The sequence below is a fragment of the Xiphias gladius genome, chromosome 5 (assembly GCF_016859285.1).
Source record: "Xiphias gladius isolate SHS-SW01 ecotype Sanya breed wild chromosome 5, ASM1685928v1, whole genome shotgun sequence".
NCBI lineage: Eukaryota > Metazoa > Chordata > Actinopteri > Istiophoriformes > Xiphiidae > Xiphias > Xiphias gladius.
Genome location: NC_053404.1, coordinates 10,975,441 through 10,999,063, shown reverse-complemented (window position 1 = coordinate 10,999,063; position 23,623 = coordinate 10,975,441). Strand labels below are relative to the sequence as shown.

Genomic DNA, 23,623 nt, shown 5'->3' with positions numbered 1-23,623 from the left:
ACACACAGTCACGCATTTTCTTAGGGACTTTTTTCTTCAGTACGAAGAAGCTCCAATAGAAGTACTCTGGACACACTTCTGGAAAGATACGATGCTGTTGATTTTTTAAAAATATCATTTTTAAATGCTTTGACTACCACAAATTAAATTCCATTTAAATCCATTCTCTTGCAGTGAATGCAGACATCTCAAAAATGGATATCTATAAAACCAAAACTATGAGCACAAATTGGTTTAGACAGCTTGATACCATCAGAGGAAAGTGAGAATATATGCTTTTTTTGTTATTTTGGGTCAACTGACCTTTTAACAAAGTTGGCTTCTTTTGTTATCATTATTAGTTACGCTTATGGTGCTCTTATGACACTTTTGTTCCACTGAACAGCAGTAAACATTTAATTATAAAAAGCTGACACTTTATGTTTTCATTGTTCTTTTGTTTGAAATCACATGGTGAAATGTTATAATAATAATAATAATAATAATAATAATAATAATAATAATAATAATAATAATAATAATAATAATAATAAACTTTATTTGTATAGCACCTTTCATACATACAATGCAGTAGTACATACAATACTGGTGCATAAAATCCAAGTGCTTCACATCATTGTATACACAGTACATATATAAAAAACATTTAAAATAAATAAATATATATAATATATATAATATCGGCAAACACAGCATTAAAATAAAATAAAAGGATGGAATAATATAGATACTCGAAAATGATTTAAAAAAAACGTAAGAAGTAAAGTAAGAAAAAATAAAGACTAGGATACAGACTACATAAAAGCAAGATTAAAAAGGTGAGTCTTGAGATTCTTAAAAGAAATTTACAGAAATTACTTACAATGCAAATGTTCCTATATTTGAAACACTATACTGTTACCTTATCCTGAGGACCAGAGATGGTAACAGTAGCCCATACTTCCAAGCTGTTTCAATGTTGTGTCTCTGCAGAGTGTCACCACTGTGTTGGTTTGTCAGTTCACTGCAGGGGTCAACAGATTACAGGGTCATCACTATCTATCTGCTTCTAGGTAGTATAAACTGATTGTGATGCTGCTGGGAGCCCCTTTTGGATTAAGCAACCAGTCAGACATTCAGTGTTCAAAACCATCTAACTGTAAGGTTGGTTAGCTTGGTGAAATTGATATTAATTATCAGGATGTGAAAGGAGTGCTTGTTCAGGCTTGTGTTGAGTGTATTGTCAAGAGAGACAAAAACCATGAGAGAAAACGTACCCTAATAGCTTATTGTGAGAAGACGGCAGTGCTTTCATATTTGTCAAACCAGATATATTACAGCTAAGGTGAACACTGTCACAAATAGGTGTACATACAAACACTAACTTTTGCACCCAACACACCGTTTACATTCGAATTAATAAAAAAAAAAAAAAAGGCTGGGGTGCCTTTACAGTATGGCATGCCACACAAAAACTTGTTTTTACAGGCTGGTGTGTTTTGTCTTTCCTCATGTGCACTTACCCATAAAAATTAAGATGTAGGTCAGTGATGTAAAATTTAAATATTATATCATACTATTTTTATATAGATTACAAATTGTCTTTTTTCTATAGTTTCTATAATATGTCCAAATTCTCTTTGGGATAACTTTCAGACACCTCACTGTGAAGACAAGCTACAAGAGCTTTAGATTTATAGTTACATGATTCTTGAAATATCTTTACTCACTGTAGTTGGGAAAAAAATCTCTAAGCTTCTTTTTCTATCACTTTTCTGACACACAATAGTTCTGTGGTCATATGGTACTAAAGCCCTGATGACTGCACTCCTTAACGTGATCTGCTTTCAATGTTGTAATCAAGGAACTGGGGCCTACAGTATCTATTTTATCTGTTCGTATATCTTTTAAAAAGATCGAATAGGACCATACTTATAAATCTGCCCGTACTGTATGTGAAAAAATGTAGTGACAGTTTCATTAGGCCTTGATTCAGTGCTACCTTTCTTCTTCTGCTGCTACACAAGTAACATTTAATATATGTCAAGAATTCTGCTGAAGACGGTCCTTTGACTGAAAGATTCACTTTTATTCACATTTTTTTTACTGGGTCCCTTGATACACATGAAATTAATGTACTCTATTTGCATCTTTAAAGCCTCTTTTACTTTTTTTTTCAGTGTCCTGTGTAATGTCTGATAAATGTACTTAAACTGAACAAAGGAATGTCTTTTGGAATACCTAAATGTTAATTGTGATACCGCAGCCAACTGCTATGGTGCTTGATATGGCGGCAATGTCCACAATATCACCCCTGATCTTGGACCATTGACAGCTAATTTAAAACATCAGCCACAAATCTTTTGTTTTTGATCCGTGCCTCAACTTCAATCTGCACATGAAGAGTCTCATTTTAAAATTGAATTTCTTTTGATTAACTTTAAATCCTCATTTCTGATCTTTTAACTCCTTATTCTGCACCCATACCTCTAAGGACTAGCAACCAAATGGTGTAAGCATGTTTAAGTTCCACGGCCCAGGGTTAAGACAAAAGGGGATCAATGCTTTTACTGTCTCAGCTCAAACAATATAGTCCAAACTCCCCCTCAGTATCAGATCAGTTGAGTGACTGTCCTAAATTTTAAAAAGCTGTTAAAGCCAACCTGGTTATGCAAGCATTTTTAATACATATTACTAATTTACTGTTTTATATTGTTCTTTTATTTTAAATGTTATGTTCTTTTTGTCTTTTTTTCATAAGTAACGTAGATCCACAGTTTGAAGACTTTGTCGTCCTCTGGTGGAATCTGTCCTGTGGGAGGAGAGGGCGCAGGTCCGGTTGTTATGGTGAAGCATTACCCGCGAGGGCTGGCTGGAGCAGGAGAGACAGAGGACTGCAGCTGATTCAATTTCACAGCGGCAGACCTGCACGGGAGCTAACCCTGACAGACAACTCAACAGGTAAGATGTCGCGAGGTTGTTTTCTATCACTTTACGCCGATACTTTACGCCCTGCTCGCTTAACTCGCCTTGTATCAGTTGAACTGTCGTTGAGGCGACATAACATTCAATTAATTTAAACACCAGTATGACTCTGACTGTAGTGTAGCTGAAAAGTAAGCTAACCTGAGGCTAAGGTAACGTTAGCATGACACAACGTCAATGATAGCTGACTTTATCGCTGCTCATCAGGTGTTCTTACCATTTTTTACAATTAAGACTCACCCAGTTAGAATAAACTCGCTGGTATTGACTTTATCTGCTCCAGGGGGCGATGACTGAAGCCAGGTATCTTAAATGAGCTGCCTACGTTACCTGTTAGACTTGCCACCTGTTGAGCCTATCTGGACCGCTAGGTGGTTTAGCTAATCTGCTGCTCACAGTTAATCCTCCGCGGTATGGGTAGCGAGTAAAGCTTCCGTTGTTCCAAAAACATTTTTATGGCCATTTACAGTGAATGTACCAAACTCTTAAAGTGAATAGTTACAGGGCAGTTAATCGCCAACGTTTACGTTTTCGACAGGCTGAGTATCACAGCTCAGTGATAGGTGATAAGACAAGAAGGACAAAGTCTTATTATAATCACTAATGCATAGGATGGCACAAATCTGTATGACACTTTACATTACAGGCTGCAGCTCATAGTTCAACGTTGGATAGATCCAATGTTACACAGTACTATAGCGACGTAGTTATAGTGATTAATGCTTTAAGGTAGATGGACAAAGTAAACAGTAAAATTAGTCTAAAATTAGTCTAAATATATACATAGAGTTTAATCAACACCTCTTTGACATGCTCTCAATTTAAACTATTTTAGCATGACATAAGTTGTTTTTCTTGCAGGGTTATTGTATTGGATTGCATTAGATTGTACAGCTTGTCATGTTCTTGTGCTAACCCCCATATCTTCTATAGAACTGTAGCAGTTATTTGATCAATCAAATAGTTGTCTTATAGATAATTAATCAGAACCTATTTTGAAAAGCGATTAATAGTTTCAGTAAATCTAATTTAGCAAAAATACTAGATTAACAGATTGCAAAATTAATTTATTATGAAAATAATCATTGGTACACCCTCAATCTTCAAAGGAAATGTTATTTCAAGGAAAAAAGAATTGTTGATTTTTGTTTATCTTGTTTGTTTTCTGTGTAATGATCACGTACTGGAAGAGACTTAAGGCTCCTTGATACTAAACGTGACAACAAACACACACATTCACACTATCATGACATCAAACTCAAGAAATAGGAGGAAATCATAAGAAATATTAGATCAACACAGTATTTATATTTTAGTGGACTGTAACCCATGTGATCTTGCAAAGGGGAATGCTGACTGAATTTAGATGCATGAATGCATCCTCAGTTGCAGCAACAGCAGGTTATCTTAACCGGCCAAGCACTTTTTTCAATACTGTAGAAAGACCTGAACCCAGTCTGTAACTTGAGGTAATCATTATAAAAAGATTTCTTGATTGTCCCAATATAGTTTTTTTCTTTATGATAAGATAAATCCAACAGGTCAGATGACTCAAGCAGTTATTTAAAGGTCAAACTGTTTTTGCTCGAGTTTGACTCTCTGTTACATTCCTTCTCTCTCCCCCTTGTTTTTCTGTCATTTCTTACTGATGCATCATGTCTGTATGTTTAAAAGTGAGAGATTCTGCGGGTGGATGTCATATACATCAGCTCATCCTGTGGGAACAATATAAAGACTCTTAATCCCTGTTTTTCTCTCCACCTCTGTGCCTGCATGACATGACCCTGCTTCCTTCTTAGGAACAGTTAGAGGAGTTAAAGTAGGCTAGTCTGTTTGTCTCCTCCCCATCCTTCCTCCTCCTCATATTCTCTTCTATCTCCTTCACATTATTTCCTCCACATCCCCTTACCCTCTCATTCCATATCCTGTCCTCCAGAAAAAGCTGCAACTCTTTTCCTTTTTGTCTATATATCATAAAAAATGTCTGAATATTTCCAAATCTGCCTCCATTACACGTGCACACTCTGTTTTCTCATGGCCTCTTACTCTCTACCTACTCTTACTACTCTGTGGCATTACTGAGATTTCTGGGTGATTATATGGAGCAGCTCAAACCTTTACACATGACAGGACTTAATGTGCCCACCTCTTCTCAAGTAGATTCCCCCCTCCCTCTCTCTTTTGTAGTCATTCTTGGTCTATCCATCCTTCAGGACCAAAGTAATGTTCATGTTCATATTTATTTTCTTGAATTATATATTAAAAGTTTTGTCTACCATATGTCAGAAAGTAGTAAAAATCACCCATTGCATTTTTCCCAGAGTCCAAGGGGATGTCTTCAAATGTCTTGTTTTGTCCTACGAACAACTAATTAATTAATCAACAGAGCCTTTCAGCTCTGCTTTCCTCATAAGTGATTTTTAAGTTGCAGAGTGACAGGGAAAAACGGCCTTTCTGATTATTTGGCAGGCAGTTTAGGTCATTCAGCATTGTTTCATATTGCAGGCGGGATCAGTCCCGAATCATCGAGCTGTATTGACTCAGCATTGTTTGTTTCACTGAACGGGCAGGTCCTGCAGCTCACATCAAACAGCACACGGGGCTGGTGGTCGTACACAATGACTGAGCAATGTCTTTCTATGATGGCAAACCATTATTGCAGCACATAGTGCCATCTGCCTTTTCCCACTGTAGCCAGATGTAAGGCTGAGTAGAAGTTTTGGCTGTGTGTTCTGTTATGTTCTTGTGAGGTCACAAATTTTTACACTTAAGTACCGCCCACTCGATGAATGTCGCTGTGTATGAGTGTATAAATGTGTGTGTGTGACAGTAGTCTATTCATTCCAGGTGTTGAATGAAAGTTTATGTATGAAAGTTTATGTTTGTGAGCAGCTGACGACAGCCCTTACTGTTAGGTCAATAGGTGGAAAAAGTTTGAGGTCTACAAATGTCAGATTGATGCTGGGTGTTTTTCTAAACAAACAATATTTGGTCTTATTTCTTGTTGTGCATGTCCTGCCATGCCAGAGTTTGTACAGTGTTAGTGACCTCACCTCATCTTTACCTGTTTGTCTGGCCTCTGCCTGACTCAGGGAATCACAAGGCTCCTACACAGTTTAGCCACCAACAAATTCCCCCCTATCCATTTGTGCAGGGGGCTAATTTATAAGAGGAAAAACTAACTGAGACTAAAGAAATGCTAGCTTAGGGCTCTGCATCCACTGATAGCAGACAAGAATTTCTCAAATGGCCTATTGGGATTCATTCTATTGATTAGAGCAAAATCTACAAGACACAGATACACCAATGAAATAAGATCACAACATCACAGAGGAATTAATGTAATTTTTGCTGTATTTTTTTCCTTTCATTGCTGAATTTATTTAATTGCTTTTGTTCAAAGTATCAATTTTTTTATCTTTTGTGTGGGCAAATAAATACACAGTGGCATTAAAAAGTTTGGGCACCCCTGGTGGAAATTTCTGTGATTAACTAAGTGATTAACAGATGAGCTGATTTCCAAAACGCTTGAAGTTAAAGATGACGCATTTCTTTAATATTTTAAGCAAGATTACTTTTTTATTTCCATCTTTTACAGTTTCAGAATAACAAAAAAGGAAAAGGGCCTGAAACACAAGTTTGGGCACCCTGCATGGTCAGTACTTAGTTACACCTCCTTTGGCAAGTACCATAGCTTGTAAACACTTTTTGTAGCCAGCTAAGAGTCTTTCAGTTAGGTGGATTTGTTCCCATTCTTCCTTGCAGAAGATTTCTAGTTCTGTGAGATTCTTGGGCTGTCTTGCATGCTCTGCTCTTTTGAGGTTTATTTAAAGATTTATGATGATGTTTAGGTCAGGGGACTGTGAGTGCCATGGAAAAACCTTAGGCTCGCTCCCCTTGAGGTAGTCCATTGCGGATTTTGTAGGGCTGTATTCAACCAAAGAAAGTCTTGGGTGACTGAAATCTTATCTACTCTTCAACCAATTGCTTGGTCGTTTGGGAAAAAATCTGCTCGGTATCTCTAGATTAACTGAATAGGCCACAGTGCACTGAGTGCAGTCTACTTGGTAGCCTTATTAGCCTAAATTAATAATAAATAAACACAAAAAGCTAGTATTTGCAACATATAAAATCATTTTATGTGAGTGTGCACCTGACCATATTCATATGATTTCTGAAAATAGAACTATATCAACTGGTGATCCCAGCACAAGAACTATTGAGGAATATACGCTCAAAGTCTCAAGCATTAAATACGAAGGTTGACTGAGTATCCTAACGCAGATAAGTTGGCCTAACGTTTTTGATATGCCATATTGGTTGTTGAGCTGCTGTTTGCAAAGTTTACACTCGACTTTTTGGTCATCCATTTTAACAAAATGCAGCCACACTGACGACTTCTTTGACATGGTGTCAGTTAGTTTGGAGCTGAATCTGAGTAAACATTCATAAACATTAAATAAGTTGGACCTAGCAGTCTCCATTAGGTTTGGCAAGTTCAAAGTTAGTCTTTCCCTTCCGCCGCTGCAGTAAAGAATGGAGTAATCCTGGAAGACCATTAATGTAGTGTTTTTCTCCATATGAAAGTAACACCAGGAATTTTCTTACCAATGAGAATTTGGTCAGACTAGAGCATATCAACCAACCGATCGACCAGTCGAATGGGACACTACAGCCCCAGGAATTTGAGGTGTGTTTAGGATCATCATCCTGTTGGAGAGGCCGTTCTATTTTCATCTTCAGCTTTTTTACAAACAGTGTGATGTTTGCTGCAGAATTTGCTGGTATTTAATTGAATCCATTCTTCTCTCTACCAGTGAAATGTTCCCTGTGCAACTGGCTGCAACACAAGCCCAAAGCAGGATTGATACACCCCCATGCTTAATGGTTGGAGAGGTGTTCTTTTCATGAAATTCCGCACCTTTTTTCTCCAAACATACCCTTTGCTCATTGCGGCCAAAAAGTTCTATTTTAACTTCATCAGTCCACAGCACCTGTTTCCAATATGCATCAGGATTGATTAGATACTTCTTTGCAAATTTCTGATGCTGAATGTTGTGGTGAGGACGCAGAAAAGGTTTTCTTCTGATGACTCTTCCATGAAGGTCATATTGGTGCAGGTGTCGCTGCTCAGTATGACAGTGCACCACCACTTCACAGTTTGCTAAATCTTCCTGAAGGTCTTTTGCAGTCAAACGAGGGTTTTGATTTGCCTTTCTAGCAATCCTATGAGAAGTTCTCTCTGAAAATTTATTTGGTCTTCCAGACCTCAGCTTGACTTCCATTGTCCCTGTTAACTGCCTTTTCTAAATTAAATCACAAACTAAGGAAACCGCTACCTGAAAACGCTTTCTTATAGCTTTCTCCTGGTTTGTAGGCTTCAATTATTTTAAATTTCAGAGTGCTAGGCAGCTGCTTAGAGAAGCCCATGGCTGCTGATTAATGGGACAAGGTATGAGGAGTCAGAGTATTTCTAAAGCTTTGAAATTTGCATGACTTGTCCTTTCTTAAAGATGACTGTGAACAAGCCATAGCCTTAACGGGCTAATTAAGGTCTGAGACCTTGGTAAAGGTTATCGGAAAGCTCGAATCTCTTGGGGTGCCCAAACTTTTGTGTGGTGCTCCTTTCTTTTTTTTTCACTCTAAAATTGTACAAAACAAAAGTAATATACTAATCTTGCTTAAAATGTTGATAAGAATTTTTCATCTACAACTTTATGCCTTTTGGAGATTAGTTTATCTTCAACTTACTTAACTATTCACAGTAACAGAAATTTTGACCAGATCCGGATCATTTACTATGAAAATGAATTTTTTCCTACGAAGTCTGATGTATGTTCTTGCCTTGGCGGAGGTCTGTGCTCTACTGATGCTATTGTGTTTGGACCTGTGTTCTGATGGGACAAGATGTGTCTTTCATGTTTATATACCTGGACTAGCCAGGCTCAAGAGTAAACATCAGTGTGTGGGCCTATGCCTCAGCTCCATTCCAGTACCCTGCGCTGATTAGCTTTTTGCAGAGATTTGAGTTTTCTGGCTTGCTCTGCCTAGACCTCTGATGAGGAAAATTGTCATGTTTGAGTGTGTTTGTGCATATAAATGTATTATGAGTAGGAGAATAAGAGTATTTATAAGTGTGTATGTGTCAATCTGCATGTGTGTATGTGTCAGCGCTGGTCAATATTTAGGGAGCGCCAAGATCGCTAAGTAGCTGATGGTATGCCACTTTTGTTTCAGTGGAATATGCCGATTCTATAGTGCCCAGTTGTTTTCCACCAACATACTGTATGCATACCATTTCCTTAATGGCAGAGGCCTCTTAACACTGGTATTCCACTCCTGGCTCAACAGTAACCAACAGCCTGTGCCAGTACCACCCCTTGATGAATATGCAGATTTGGTGAAAAAAGAATGATAATTTTATGAGAAGTACAGATGTAAATCTTATATATTTTTTATTATCTTTATGACAATGTACCATGTCATATTAAATGTGCTTTATTATTCTTTCTCAGTCTGTTGTTAGATTATAGGCAGTGCTTTTGTGACACTGATTGTAAAATCATTTCATATATCTTTGGTGATGTAACCAAAGCAAATACTAGAACTAGCCTTAGCTAACACATTAGCCTTGCCATTGTAGTGAGTCTGACTAATCATTAATAATACTAATATCGAGCGCCCTGGCCAAATGGTTACATTTGCATTGTTTTAGCATGTCATGTTTATCTGTGCAACATGATCATACATTGGATCTACGGCTGCCACTTTTTCCAAAAATCAAGTTCGAACAAATATGAAATGACAAGCAATTTGTAAATTCTCAACCTGTGGGAATCACTGAGAGCCCATTAACGCAAATTAGTCTGCATGTCAACTTTGTTTTATTATTATTTATTTATGGTTCATTTATTTAGGATATTTTAACATTTCTTCACTTTTCAATTCCAATGTCTGAATTTTCTTAAAAATTAAAAGTTATTTGCCCTTTGAAAGGGTGTACTTGTATCATTATGCTATTATATTATTATATCAATGGCATAAAATGGTCTTAAAATGAAAATTATATTGTTTATCGGAATTAATTGTGGGACAATATACCGTCCAACAAAAGTAGTTCCGTGACAGGCCTACTAGTGTCCTCCATTTTCGCAGCAAACAACATAACATTACTAGCTTAGTTTACTGATAGGTCAATTTGAGGGCATGCTGTAGGTCAAGCTGATAGTGAAGTTTCAGAGTGTCCTCTCCTGGATCATAAAGCAAACTACTTAGAACAGTCTGTTATGCTCATGTACTATAAATTTTGGATTCAAACAGGTTATTAAAGTTCAAATATTAACTTTTTCTCAACGTTTGTTTGAATTTCGAATAAAAAGTGACAGACCTAATTGGATCATATTTAATATGGTTGAGGGAATGTTAATACATGTTACATAGTGTTTATTATTCACCATAAATGGGAATAACCCTCAGTCTGGCATGCCTTTTCCCACTTCTCATTAAATGGCATATGCCATTTATTCACTGACATACCACTGCTGATCGGCGTCACTCCAATAATTGTAAGTGCATATCTCTTTACAGCCTTTTTCTTTCAAAAACCTCGCTTTATGTAATGAGTAAGCCTAATTACTATTGCCACTTGCCTAATCAATGACCCTTCAAATGATTTTATAGACCCACATTCTGCAAAGCAGATCACCCATCTAATGTACCAGCATATCAACGGATATTATGTACCTTAGGTAACTGACACACCATCAGTCAGGTTTATCATGGTCCATTTAGAAACACACAAAGGAATCTATGGCTTTTAAAGTGGTAATTAACTTGTTATCAGACAGGTGACTCTGTGCTGATTGTTTAAGTGATGATATTTGGACCAACACATAGTCACATTGACAGATAGAGAAGGTTTATGTTGCTTTTTGAGAACAAGTTTTTTGTTGATTTAGAATATCCTTCTTCCATGTTGCTTTCAACGTGGGCTAGAAAAATAATTTTATTGTAAATAAAATGACCTCTCACCAACCAATACTTCACTTTGTCTTCCTGTTTTAAAGTAATACTAACAAGTCTTGTATCCAACAAAAAACAGTAGTAGTCATATTGTCATTGATGTCCTTGAGAAGCCATATAATCACTTTCATCTTTGGGTTTCTGTATATCTGTGAAACACACTGTGAACCTGCACTTACAGCTAAGTATACAGTGTAAGATTCACAGTACAGTGTATTACCAGGCCAGCACAAATCCTGCAGTTGGATGAGGCAGTATTTTCTAGTTGAGGATGACGCCGTAGTAAACCGGTTTTATTGTCATGATGACGTGATTAGATTGGTTATAAAAAGAAATGGAGATGGAGACAAAGGAACACACATTTTTTTGTCTGCCCAGTTAGTGGCCCACACTGTTATCTGCAAGCTGCTTTATATATGGATATTACTTTTTAGTGATGTTTTCTTGGGTTTAAATACAAATCATTTCATTCACCTCTAACAGGAGGTTATCAATTACCAATGAGGGCAGCCCTCATTGTCACAATGTTCTCTCAGGGTAACATTACAAATCCAGACAAATCTAAGAACATCAAACTAGAGGCCTTTATGCTTTAAATTGTTTTCTCTGAGAAGTGCACTGTCATCAAATTGAAGCTGACAAAACATTTAATACTGTTTGTTATGACATAATCAGCAAAGTATTACAGTGTTATTGGACTCCAGTCAAACGATACAATGAACCTTTGAAACATCTTCTTTGTAAAAAAAATTAAAAAATATTGAAGTTCTGAAGCAACAGAGAATTAAGCAGCTGTATTGTATGATCCAGATGGCCTTTTGGTTGCTTACGTCTGGGTCTGTTTGTAAGCCCCTTTTTCATCACTGCATTTGTCATGATCTCTAATCTGTTGTGAACAATACCAAAATATGAGTCAAATACAGCCTTAAGAATGAATTCCTGGTAAAAATTAGTTTAATTTGTGAGCCACACAGAAATAAATTTTAAGATTGGGATTTTTAATTCCACTGATCTTTTAGATTGTGCCTAGAATTATTCCACTAATACAGCAGTTAAGTTCTTGCAGAGATTTTCCATTTCTTCAATCCTTTGAGCCTTTAAAGCCCCTTAAAATACCACAAAATATCCTCCCTTTTTCATTTAACTGTGGTTGACCAACTACATGTGACTAACTGAATATGGCCTACCCTTAATTGTTCCTTAAGGGCTTGGTATACAACTAGTTTGTTTCCTTTTAACCTTTCAACAGGATCAAAGACTTTGATACCATGGCTTTTTCCTGTAGGAGGAATACAGGTTAAAGAAAGCTGCCTCATGCATAATTGGTATGTTATAAATGAACCTAATATTCATCATCCATGTCTCGATCCTGTGCATTCCAAGTCCATGTTCTTGTTTGTATTGTTTGAATGAATTATCCGTGTAGTAGCCAGTCTATGGGGGAGTGTTAGGTTATTACCTCAGTCTAAGGAAATCCTTACATTGTTGCTTGTGACAAAGGAAGTTTGTCACAAGAGGTTTGGTATCCTAAAAATAGTAAGGGGCATAGTAAAGGAGCAAAATGACAAAAATGTCTTGTCCAAAGTCAATGAATTCTAAGATTTTAGTTTTGGTCAAGTAAGAGGCATAATGCAAACTGTGATTGGTAGGTCTCTATATTTATCTTAATGTTCAGAGGGCTTTTAGATTCTTTTCTAGACTTACTTTGTAATACTTACAAATAATGGTAGTTATCCTGCTGATACTACATGATATTCTTCAAGTAACAATAGTGTTTAGCATATTATAGTACTTTTAATAAGTCACCATTTATCAAGGATTTATACATTGTAACAAAAGGCTTTATTCATTGTTAAAGCATACTGATGCTTTATATATCAGTTATAAGCTAACAATAAGAAGAACTTTTGTGGTTGCTGGGTTGTTAAAAATTCCTTTCAGCAGCTGTTTATTCCTTCCTCATCAGGACACTTGGTTTATCTTTTTAGATAGCACTTTAGTTTATCAGGTGGACACTCTAATGGACCACATACCCTCTGGAAAAACCTGCAGCATATATCTAGAACAAAATCCATATATAACTCTAAATTTGATGGTTTATTAGAAAGTGTGAAATGCAGTGGCCTTTATTAATAGATTACCAACATTTTTATAACATCAATATTACCAAACAGAGAGGATGGCCAGAGTAATTTTTTTTTAACAATCACACAACCCACAAGTAGCTGTTATTAAGGGTTTATAACAGATCTATAAAACATTAGTAAATGATATACTAACCACAGTAAAGCCATTCTTTCCAACTTTCAAGCTCTTCATGAAGGGTGCTCTAATGAAAAATGGTCCCTTCTGGTTTTATCGACCAAATTGTACCTAACAGTTTTATTAACTTGCTGCCCTGTTGTATTACCACCAGCCCAGTTATCAATCCACCAACCAGAGATTATGACGAGTTTGATTTATTCCACTTTGTCAAACTTGGTAGTTGATTAATCTAGATGTGTCTGAAAACTTGCAAATACCTATTTCTTTAATGAATACAGTAAGCTCCATGTGATTACTTTTTAGCAGCGTAGACCAGGACAGCACTATTTTAAATTCACCTGTTTATCCAAACACAAATCTAGAAATAAAGAATAAAAGTAAAAAAATGTCATTATTTTGTATAGAAATATTCCTGGAAGAAAACATTAAATATAATTTCCCGAAACACTTTTCAAAGCCTTAAACCTGTTACTGTCATCTTGTTGAGATAAAAACCAAAGAGGAACCCTATAACTGCTACCTGGTCATTATGATTCACTGTACATCTATTTGAAATCTAATTAGCAGATTTATGGTGAGCTGTCATCTACCCACAACCCATCTTTTCAGGCCCAGGACTACAGTCTTGTCAGTCACTCTCTCTATCTCAGAGTCCCTCTAGTTTACCTTCCTCTCAGTGCTCACAGTCCCAGACCTAAATAATAAATGAATTGCCTGGAAAGAGCCAAGTGTGTGTAAGCCACGTAACTCGGCTTGGAAGTTAACAGAAGGTAATGAGAGCGAACTTGCTGAGCGATTTTAAATACTTGCATTGAAACATGCCACATACTAGCTATTTAACCACTTTTCCACAACATCATTCAGTCAGTCTTGCCTTGTATGTATGCCAATGGCAGGAAAGTCTGTATCGTGCTGCAGGGTGTGTCAATCATTAATGAAAAGCCTCCCACCATCTCAAGTTTCCTTCGGGAGGGGAGTGGGAAAGGACGGAGTAAAGGGAAGGAGCTTAGGGGTTAAAGATAACAGGATTAGGAGAGCAGTGTGAGCAGCGTGCCTATGTTACATTGTAACACACCACTCACATTGTCTCTCCTGCCTTTTCTGCCTCTTCTGTCTCTCTGCCCACAGTTGCAGACGGAAACAATGTCACTGAGCAACAAGTTACTGAAGCCATAACACCTAACTTTCAATTTTTGAAGACCTTCCAAAAAGTGCATCAACGATGACAAGTTGACTTTGGTTTAGTCTCCACACATCACCAGGAGATAATTGAATGCTCTCGCTCACCATTACCTGAAGTAGACCTTGTGTGAATCCTACCATGTCCTTTTTCATTGTAATTTCTTGAACTCCCTGGTTTTTCCTATCATGCAGATTTATTTTTTACTGCAATCATATTTTCACTATGGATTGTCACAACCTCACTGCTCTTTTGGGTCTAAGTCTTGGACACAGTTGCCACCACTGTGAATTAGAAGCTAAAATAGAGCATTTAACCTGTAGAGTAGTTTGACTCTGCCTTTTGAGCACCAACTTTTCCTTTTCTTTCTCTCTTACCCCCAGTGGATCATTGGCTGTTACCCACAGTTGACATGGATGGGAGGACTGTCAGTTGGTTAAAAACCACAGCTTGGGTGCTTGTGTTTTGGACACCTTTCTCTTGCCTTTTTTCCGTGGCAAGATAAAATTTGTTATCTAAAAGATGGGAAAGAGACATTGCAAAGATTTTATGTGTTGCTTACCTGGGAAATCATGCAGATATGTTACCTGATGATACAAAATAAGTTGTTTTGATTCATCATTCATCAGCCATTGTTGCTGCTTGCTTGAATTTTTTTTCATGAAAGGATATTTTAACAGCATCTGTGATGACGGCCTGACAGGTGGGCCTCTTTAAGGGGCACAAAGGAGGCATATGAGAAATTTGGAAGCCCTTGATTTAATATCCTCGTGGATTAAGATAAACAAACAGGAATAGAGAAGCAAAGACACCTTGACAGTTCATAGTGCTGTGGTGGCATGGCAGCAGATCACGGCGAACTACTGGCCGAGATGGACACGGTCGGGCGTCTGAGTGCCACTGAGCGCCTGAAGCATGCCCAGAAGCGGCGAGCTCAGCAGCTGAAGGCTTGGTTCCAGATGGAGAAGGATGCAGCGCGAGGGTCAAGGGCCAAAGCAGATAAGAAGAAGGCACAGGCCACCAAAGTGACATTCCCCAATGCCATCACCCTGCTAGATGCAGCCGCCCGCAATGACCTGGAGGAGGGTAAGTAGAAACACACACACTCACATTGAAAAGTCATGTTAGAGAGCCTTAGATTTTATGTACTGGAGAGCTTTAATATTACTCTTTATTAAATCAGAGCTAAATCAGTCAAGCATAAGTATTTGAAGGAGCTCAAGACAGGATGATAAGTGATTTCAGACTATTCTATACTAGTCTAATCCAGGGCCCGCTCACCTGTTGAAATGACCACGTGTGAAAGCAGGCCCATTCTAAAAGTCACAGGATACTATAACCCCTGTATTTGTCTTAATGTTGCTGTTGGCCTTTTCTAAGACATAAGCACTTGTCAGACGGTGGTATGTTGCTCTGTAAAACCCACAATTAAAAGGAAGTGATTCCTGCATAATTTGTACTGGATACGTTACACTTGAATTGTAATTGGCCAAGCATTTTGTTTTCAATGGCTTTGTTCAGGCGCAGGATAGAAGCTTATTATAGTGCCAAGTCTTTTAAGTTCGTTGTTATTCTATACACACAGACACCCACACTAACTTGGTATCATTTGTCATATCTATTTAGAGCAGACAGAATATGTAATGCTGTGTGTGTGTTTGTGTGTGTGTATGGTTGTGCTTCTTCTAGTGAGGGAGCTGCTTAACAGTGGCGTAAGCCCAGATCTGGTCAACGAGGATGGACTGACAGCCCTGCATCAGGTAAACACACCTAGTTGTGGGAGATGCTAGTGCAGTGACAAGGCCATTATCCTTCACTGGCTTCCCACCTACAAACACTGCCATCTGTGGTTAACCAAAAATTTTGCCCAATCTAAGTACACCTCTATATTCAGCTAGCACTTTAGTCACAGCACTCCAGAAAAACATAATAAACTTTAAAATACATCGCCTGGCGTTTTTACAAAGCAAGTCCATATTTTAGGATGTAAAAGACTTTCGCAAACTCTATCATCTGGTAATAATCTCATAATGGGTTCAGATTCATCAAAATTACCACCCACCTATATCTTCAAAACAAATTCCACATGTAAACCACAGTACACAAGCCACTGTATTAGTTGCCCTAAATAATGATGCATGGATTTCTATTCTCTTTGTGCTTATTTGCCTACAGTATAGGTTTTGTCTTTGCCTTTTTTGACTCCTGTCTGTACTTCCTTTTGCATTCATATGTATATACATTTTCATACATCTGTCCTTTCTTCTCAGTGCTGCATTGATGACTTTGTGGAGATAGGGCAATGCCTGCTGGATGCTGGTGCCTGTGTGAATGCCTGTGATAGTGAGTTATGGACACCGCTGCATGCTGCTGCCACCTGTGGACACACTGGTCTGGTGCAGCTCCTGATTCAGGCGTGAGTTTGGCTATGAGTGACATAACTTTACTCTGTTTCAGTGCCTCTCTTTTATTCACCTTTCCTCCCACAGCAAGTTTTTCAAATCGTCATAGTAGTGACAATATTATGATGTAGACATTCATAACCTGATATTGTGGACTTTAGTATCAACTGTGTCATGATAAATGTTGCTTAATCCTTCCATTCATGGCTGTTATCTTCTAGACCAAAGTATAAACAGACTGAGAGCCTTCTTGGCCAAAGTATCTTGTTTACATAAACAATGCAAATATGGCTGCAGCTTGACTGTCAGAAAACTTTGCAAGTTTACTAATACTTTTGAGTGGCTTTGTATATCAGGGTATGTCACGGTGTAGCACTCTAATCCAATTGTTTTTGCATATTTGTGTATGCATGCCTCTAGTGGGGCTGATCTGCTGGCTGTCAATGCAGATGGCAACATGCCTTATGACCTATGTGAGGACGAGGCCACCCTCGAGCTGCTGGAGATGGTCATGGCTGAACAGGGTCAGTAAGCTGATGGTGGAATTGTGCTTCTCTGAAGATACATGTAAATGTTTCTGCAGACCTGCACAGAGAAAGGTGTTATGGGTAACTGTAGGTGGCAGAGGCTCGCAGACCAGCCGACATCACACCTCCCAAATCCCAAAAACACATTGTGTGGACCTTGCGTGAAGCAGTCTTATTGGTTGATTAACTCCTGTCAGGAAACAGGTTTCAAACTAAGATAACAAACAAACGTAAACATAATATATACAAGTATAAAATAAACTGCCATGTAATTGTATTTTAGCGACACCTGTGCACACTTGCCTACATGCAGCCCAGAGAAGTATAATTCCCCCTTCAGTCAAATCAAAAACATTATTGTCATGACAAATTGTTGTAATTTCTTTAACTGCAGTTTTTCCTCTTAGAGCTTGCAGAGCAATTATTAAGAGTTCACAGAAGAAAGATGATGCATAAAGGGAAAATGTCACATTTTTTGTACATGTGAAATCAGGTTCCACGCATTAATGAGCAGTCCTAATCCAAAATTCAGACAAATGTCTTTACTCTCAAACTCTGAATCTGAACTCAAAATCTGTGTGCTAACTGGTATCTTTGTTTCTTTCCATGTGTTTGTTTTTGTGTGTGTAGGGATAACTCAGGACCATATAGATGAATGCAGAGGGGCTAAAGAGATGGCCATGCTAGCTGACATTCGGTCCCTGCTTCAGAGTGGAGCAGACTTAAATGCTCAGGACAGTAATGGAGCAACACTGGTGAGATAGACGTGTAGATAAAGACAACATAGGGGAAAAAAATTTAAGCTGCCTACACAGTGTGGTGTAATTAATATGTAGTAGCTCAAGGATCTTAACTTTATGTAGTCTCAGTGTGCATTCACAGTTGTACAAAATCTGGAAAAATATCAATAGTAACGCAAAAATTAGGAAACAGAACATTTAAAATTTGGCACAAAGTCTGTTGTATTGTTCCAATACTACCAGAAAACATTATGGGATGCCAACCAATACCGTAACATTCAGCCAAAAATAAAAAGGTCTGAAGAGCTTTCAAAATTTTAAAATGGAAGATGGCAGAGACTTTGTATTTGGTTTGCTTTTACATTTGTCTAAATTTGTAAAATGCATTCCTTGCTTGACAAGTCATTTTAATATTGTGTGTTCCACTGTGTGTTCTACGTTGAATTTCTCTCCCAGCTCCATATAGCATCTGCTAATGGCTACATATCTGTGGCAGAGCTGTTGCTAGAGAACAGGGCTCAGGTGGAGGTGAAGGACTCTGATGGCTGGACACCACTACATGCCGCCTCCTGCTGGGGACAAGTAAGTACTGCAGAAAAGCCAAAACATAAAAGCCCTACCACTTTTCCTAACGTACCTGTTAATAGTATAGTATTGTTTTTATTTATTCCATAGATCCAAATGGTCGAACTGCTAGTAGCCCATGGAGCCAGCCTAAACACCAAGTCTGTCCTGGAGGAGACACCTCTGGGTAGGACCAGAAAGCCTTTTTTCCTCTCTCTACATAGCAAAATAAGTTGGATGATAATACATTCCAGCTTTAATGATGTAATACTTAATCAGTCTCTGTTAAAAGAGGAACCAATCATCCAGACCCAGGCCTTAAATATCTCTCAATCATAACGTTCTTGTCAGCCTCTTTTCTTTAAAACCTCAGTGTGTAACCTTTGCTTCTGCTGCCTTTTCAGATGTGTGTATGGATGAGGAGGTGAGAGCCAAACTAATGGACCTAAAGCAAAAACATGATGCCATCATGAAGAGCCAGGACCGGCAGAAGGGCACACTGCAAAGACGAGCCTCTAGTACTGGCAGCAGAGGGTGAGAGGGGACATTAGCCCAGGAAAAAGAGTGCTCAAGGGAACTAGAGGGGGCAAAATGCCACATTTAAAGCTAAGAGAAATTTAGTGCTTTATTGTTCCCATCTCTTGTTCGTCTAACCAGTAAGGTGGTGCGTCGTGTCAGTGTGAATGAGCGTTCCAGTCTGTACCGACGAGAGCACCACAAAGAGGCCATGGTGTGGCAGGAGCGTGGCAGACAGCCTGATCCACAGGACGACGATGAGGACAGAGAAACAGACAATGAGCTGCAGCAGCATGCCACCATGGTGAGTGAGCTCAGTCTTGAGGACCTTTTTTAAGAAAATGTCTCTCATTATCACTGTTTTTTTTTGTTCACATTGTCATAAAGTGTAATCTGATTAAATGAAATGCTTTGTTGAATGTGTTTCAGGTTGCTGGTGGTACAGTGACATCAAATTTAGAGGAACTGGAGGCTGGGGACAGAAAACAAATAGTGTCCAGACTAGGATATGAAGGGACATCTGTTTCCCTGGCCGCCTCTGTGCCTGGAGAGCTGTGGAGTGGTGGAGGTCGCATGGAACGCAGCGCCTCCTACCAGCTAAGCCGTGCATCGTGTGCTGGCTTAGGGTCTGGGTCTGCAGAGGGAGAGGGGGCAGACAGTATGACTCGAGAGAAATCGCACCACACACTGGCGGACCTGAAACGCCAGCGGGCAGCTGCTAAGCTCAATAAATACCCTGCACCTCCACCTCCTCCACGCCTGCCCCCACCCTTAGAGGAGGAGCCTTCTGTTGCAGCGGCCAAGCTTACAACCACTCAAGCCCAGTCAGAGCTCCAATTGACACCCAGTGCAGAGCAGGTGGCCTCCCCAAGCCAAGTGTTTTTCACCCCAGCCAGCGGAGATCCTCCATTGCTGAAACTCCGAGCCCCTGATGAGGACCAGTCTAACAACAAGGAGCCTTGCTGTGGACTCATGTAGACAGCCTGACACACTCCGACATATACACAAACATACTGCCTACAGAGTAGAGCCGCAAGGCATGTTACACTCCAAAGTGGCAAAAACATTTCAAAACAGGCATGTTTAAAATTAATCATTGAAGACTGCAAGTTAAGGCCACATGCCAATGACGGTTTGATCTACACTGCATTTCAGATAACTAAAGTGCAATCTCTGTGCTTATTCTCTTTTTGCTTATCTTGTTTTAATCAATATGATATACTTTACACTTTATACTAAAGGTCCCATCATTCCCTGATGCTCCCTCTCAAGGAGAGGCTGAATGATCTGGTGGATTTATGTGAGAATTCAGGTGTTTTTTTTCAGTGATTTTGAGGAGAATTGCAAGTCTAAGTGCAATCATGATCAAAGATCTGCTTTACTCAGTCTTTATAGTCTTTACGTCACGATAAAGTATAGTCAGCGATTCTAATCCAATACACTGTTTGTCAAATTCAGCAAAAATATCTTCACGGTCCACTAGCTGTCTCTTCTGTGCGTACACTGAAAAAAATCAGTGTACTGTTTGTACACAGTCCTGGTTCTGTAAATGGGAAACACACAAAGTGGCTGGGACCAAGCCACAAAACACTATTTCAGCAAATCAGCTGAAAATATTTTACTTATTATGACAGACCAAGCGACATTATTTCCCTGGGAATTACACATGTTCACATGTGTAACATTACTTCCCCCACCTAGGTGCTATTCTGTGGAATTACACATAATAAGAAGAATAAGAAGAAGATCTAAATAATATCAGAGGTATAACCCTGCTATGTTATTTTCTTCTTTGTTCTTTTAAAAATTGCAATAAACAATGTTGCTCGAAGTATCACTGACGGTAGAGTATAAGTTACTGATACTGTTGAAGTTACTAACAATAATGTTACCAGTACACAAGCTAAGCTACTCCTTGGCTTAGATTAGTATTTGGCTTCAACACCTATTTAAATATTGACAGGCCTACAAAAAAACACATGCCACCTGTATTTTCATAGTCATAAAAATTGCTTCCCCTTATTGATGCAAACTTACCCTCATTAAGCAAATGCTCTGGATTCTGCCATATTTCTCTTCTTGGCAATGCACGTCTATGAATTTGGGGGGTGGAGCTTCTGGAGGAGCACTGGAAGGAGGGGTGTTTGGCTTTTGAGTTCAAATATCAACAATCTTTATCCAGAATCGCTCCTCCTTTAACTACTGATGTACATTAATTGGAAAGACTTAGAATCATGGGGAAATTGAATTATCCACGTAAATCTGAATGAAATTGAATTTATTTATTAATTGATTTATTTTAAATTAAGAATAAGTGAATGAAGTTAAACTTCTGTCTTCTTTACAGAGTGACTGCTATGAAGGGTACGTTGTCTACATTTGTGTACATTATTAACTAAGACGTTTTTTGTGGTTCTGAGATTGCTTGGTCAAGATAGTTTCAGTATAACATATAACTATTCTGAATTTACATTTACACAAGGACTGTTTTCTTGCTTGATTCTTTTTTTCTTCGACTGAAAATGTACTGAACAGTTTTCTTTTGTTGCTTTTCCAATGCACAAAAAAGCCTAAATTTCAGTGTTTAATTGTGCAATTTGTAAATTAAACATTTTCTCTCCCTATTTCTATTTTTCTACCCTCTGAATGGAATCACAATATTACAATTCTATAAAGAATAAAAGTGTGAGGGTAAAATATTTTTGTGTTAACGGAAATAATGAAGAAACCAAACCAAGTAAATTTGTCATATGGTAATTTATCACATGTTGGTGCCTTCTTTAGGTGGCAGATCTCATATATTGTAGGTTTGCAATACTTGCAAAAAAGTCCCATGTGTGAATTTGGTGAGTGATGGGATTAAGTGATCCATCAGACATAGATTCCACTTTGATGTACAGTCCAGTTTCTGTATTGCATTTCAATTTTGTTAGTGATTTTTACTGAGCTCTGTTTCGAAAAACAAAACATAAAAATGTTATGCTTTCACAAATGTGTTTTGTATTTTTTTTTCCTAAATACAATTGGTCTTATTTAATGTATCTGAACATTAGGACTGTTTTATGTCTTTTTTTTGTTTGTTTTTTTGTTGTTTTCTTTCATGTTTTTGGGTGTTTTTATCCATTTCAGTAAAAAAAACAAAAAACAAAAAAAAAAACACAGCAGTATAAATTTAGACTTACATTGGAAGCCAGGTTAGGGTCAAATAATGGCATCATGGTCAGAGAAGGAGAAAAGATACTTACCTTTATCCCTGAACCAACTGTTATAATCTGTCTTGTTTACCTGAGGTGTTGAGGATGTCTAAAATTGAGCTGTATTACATTTTACACACATAATCCCCAATGCCTTTTCTCCTCCTCTTACGTCATACACTCACTCACTGTAAGCACCTCTCGAATGTCCGTCCTGATCCCTCTGTCATGGCACCACACGATTCACATAATAAACAGTTCAGTACACGTAAGTTACAAAAGTATTACAGTTGTCAAGCTGCATGAGGTTATTATAACAGTACAAGTTGTAGACTTAAATTTGAAAACATGTTTTAGTGGTTTTCCTTTTAAATGGCATCACAAGAATTCCACAAATACACTCAATACAGATCTTGTCCTGTGCATGTTGTATGTGGCTTTGGCAACAGTTGTACATGGGGTGCGTTAATAATGGAACCTGCTTATGTTCAGTATTATTCATTATGTGAGGTTGATCTGTCATTTAGAATTAGGTATAGGCTAAATGGAACAGAGTGTGTTGTGTGATGCTGCCAAAACATGCATTGCATGACATGCTAAAGTCACTGGGGCATCACATGCTTGTATGTGAACTGTTTTAGTTTTGGATATCAAATGTCTTTCCTAAGCCCTTTCCAAGAGGGGGGTTTCACTGTTTCACACTCAGTCCTTCTCTCACACACACAGTTAAGTTTTCTCTTGCCCAAACAAAAGACATTCAAAATAATATTTTTGCATATCAGAGTCTTTCTTCTTTGATATTCCACCCTCTTGTAATAACTTGTCCCTCTGAATTCTTAACTCGATAGGTGGCTCTTATGGAGCAATGTGATTCCCTTTGCTGGTACCGGATGCAGATTCAACATCCTTGTAAGGGCATATGGTTGTGTGATGTGATCATCTTACATCAGTACAGTGTCATGTTATATTCAACCTGGTTTAATAAAGACCTTAGAGGTGCTGTGAACCAGATGCTGGAGAATGGAGAAATGGCAGACCTGTTGCAAAGTCTGTTTCACCTTCCATTAGCCTTCCTTAACCAGTCATCTTGGCAACCCCTAACCCCAACCACAAAGTGCAACACTATTTGAAGGGGAAACAGACTTTACCATAAGACCGGCTTATAATGTGTGTAAGTTACAGTTGGTCTATTTTTGTCAACCTAATTTTATTCAGAGAAAATCTGCATTAACCTCTCGATTTATAGGTC

General features: G+C 38.2%; 1 protein-coding gene across 1 annotated transcript; it reads left to right on the top strand.

The window, feature by feature from the left end:
- The first annotated feature begins 2,785 nt into the window (after positions 1-2,785).
- On the top strand, positions 2,786-22,134 carry ppp1r16a (protein phosphatase 1, regulatory subunit 16A). Its single transcript, XM_040127597.1, has 11 exons — positions 2,786-2,940; positions 14,815-15,517; positions 16,121-16,191; positions 16,702-16,847; positions 17,254-17,357; positions 17,991-18,115; positions 18,557-18,682; positions 18,776-18,851; positions 19,069-19,198; positions 19,322-19,484; positions 19,610-22,134. The coding sequence occupies exons 2-11, from the start codon at positions 15,271-15,273 to the stop codon at positions 20,156-20,158; spliced, it is 1,737 nt and encodes a 578-aa protein (XP_039983531.1). The 5' UTR covers positions 2,786-2,940; positions 14,815-15,270; the 3' UTR covers positions 20,159-22,134.
- Positions 22,135-23,623: the final 1,489 nt, after the last annotated feature.

Coding starts and splice junctions, on each gene's coding strand:
- ppp1r16a (XM_040127597.1), top strand. CDS start 15,271: ATGGCAGCAGATCACGGCGAACTACTGGCCGAGATGGACACGGTCGGG. Junction 19,199..19,321: donor TCTAGTACTGGCAGCAGAGG/GTGAGAGGGGAC, acceptor TCGTCTAACCAG/TAAGGTGGTGCGTCGTGTCA. Junction 19,485..19,609: donor TGCAGCAGCATGCCACCATG/GTGAGTGAGCTC, acceptor AATGTGTTTCAG/GTTGCTGGTGGTACAGTGAC.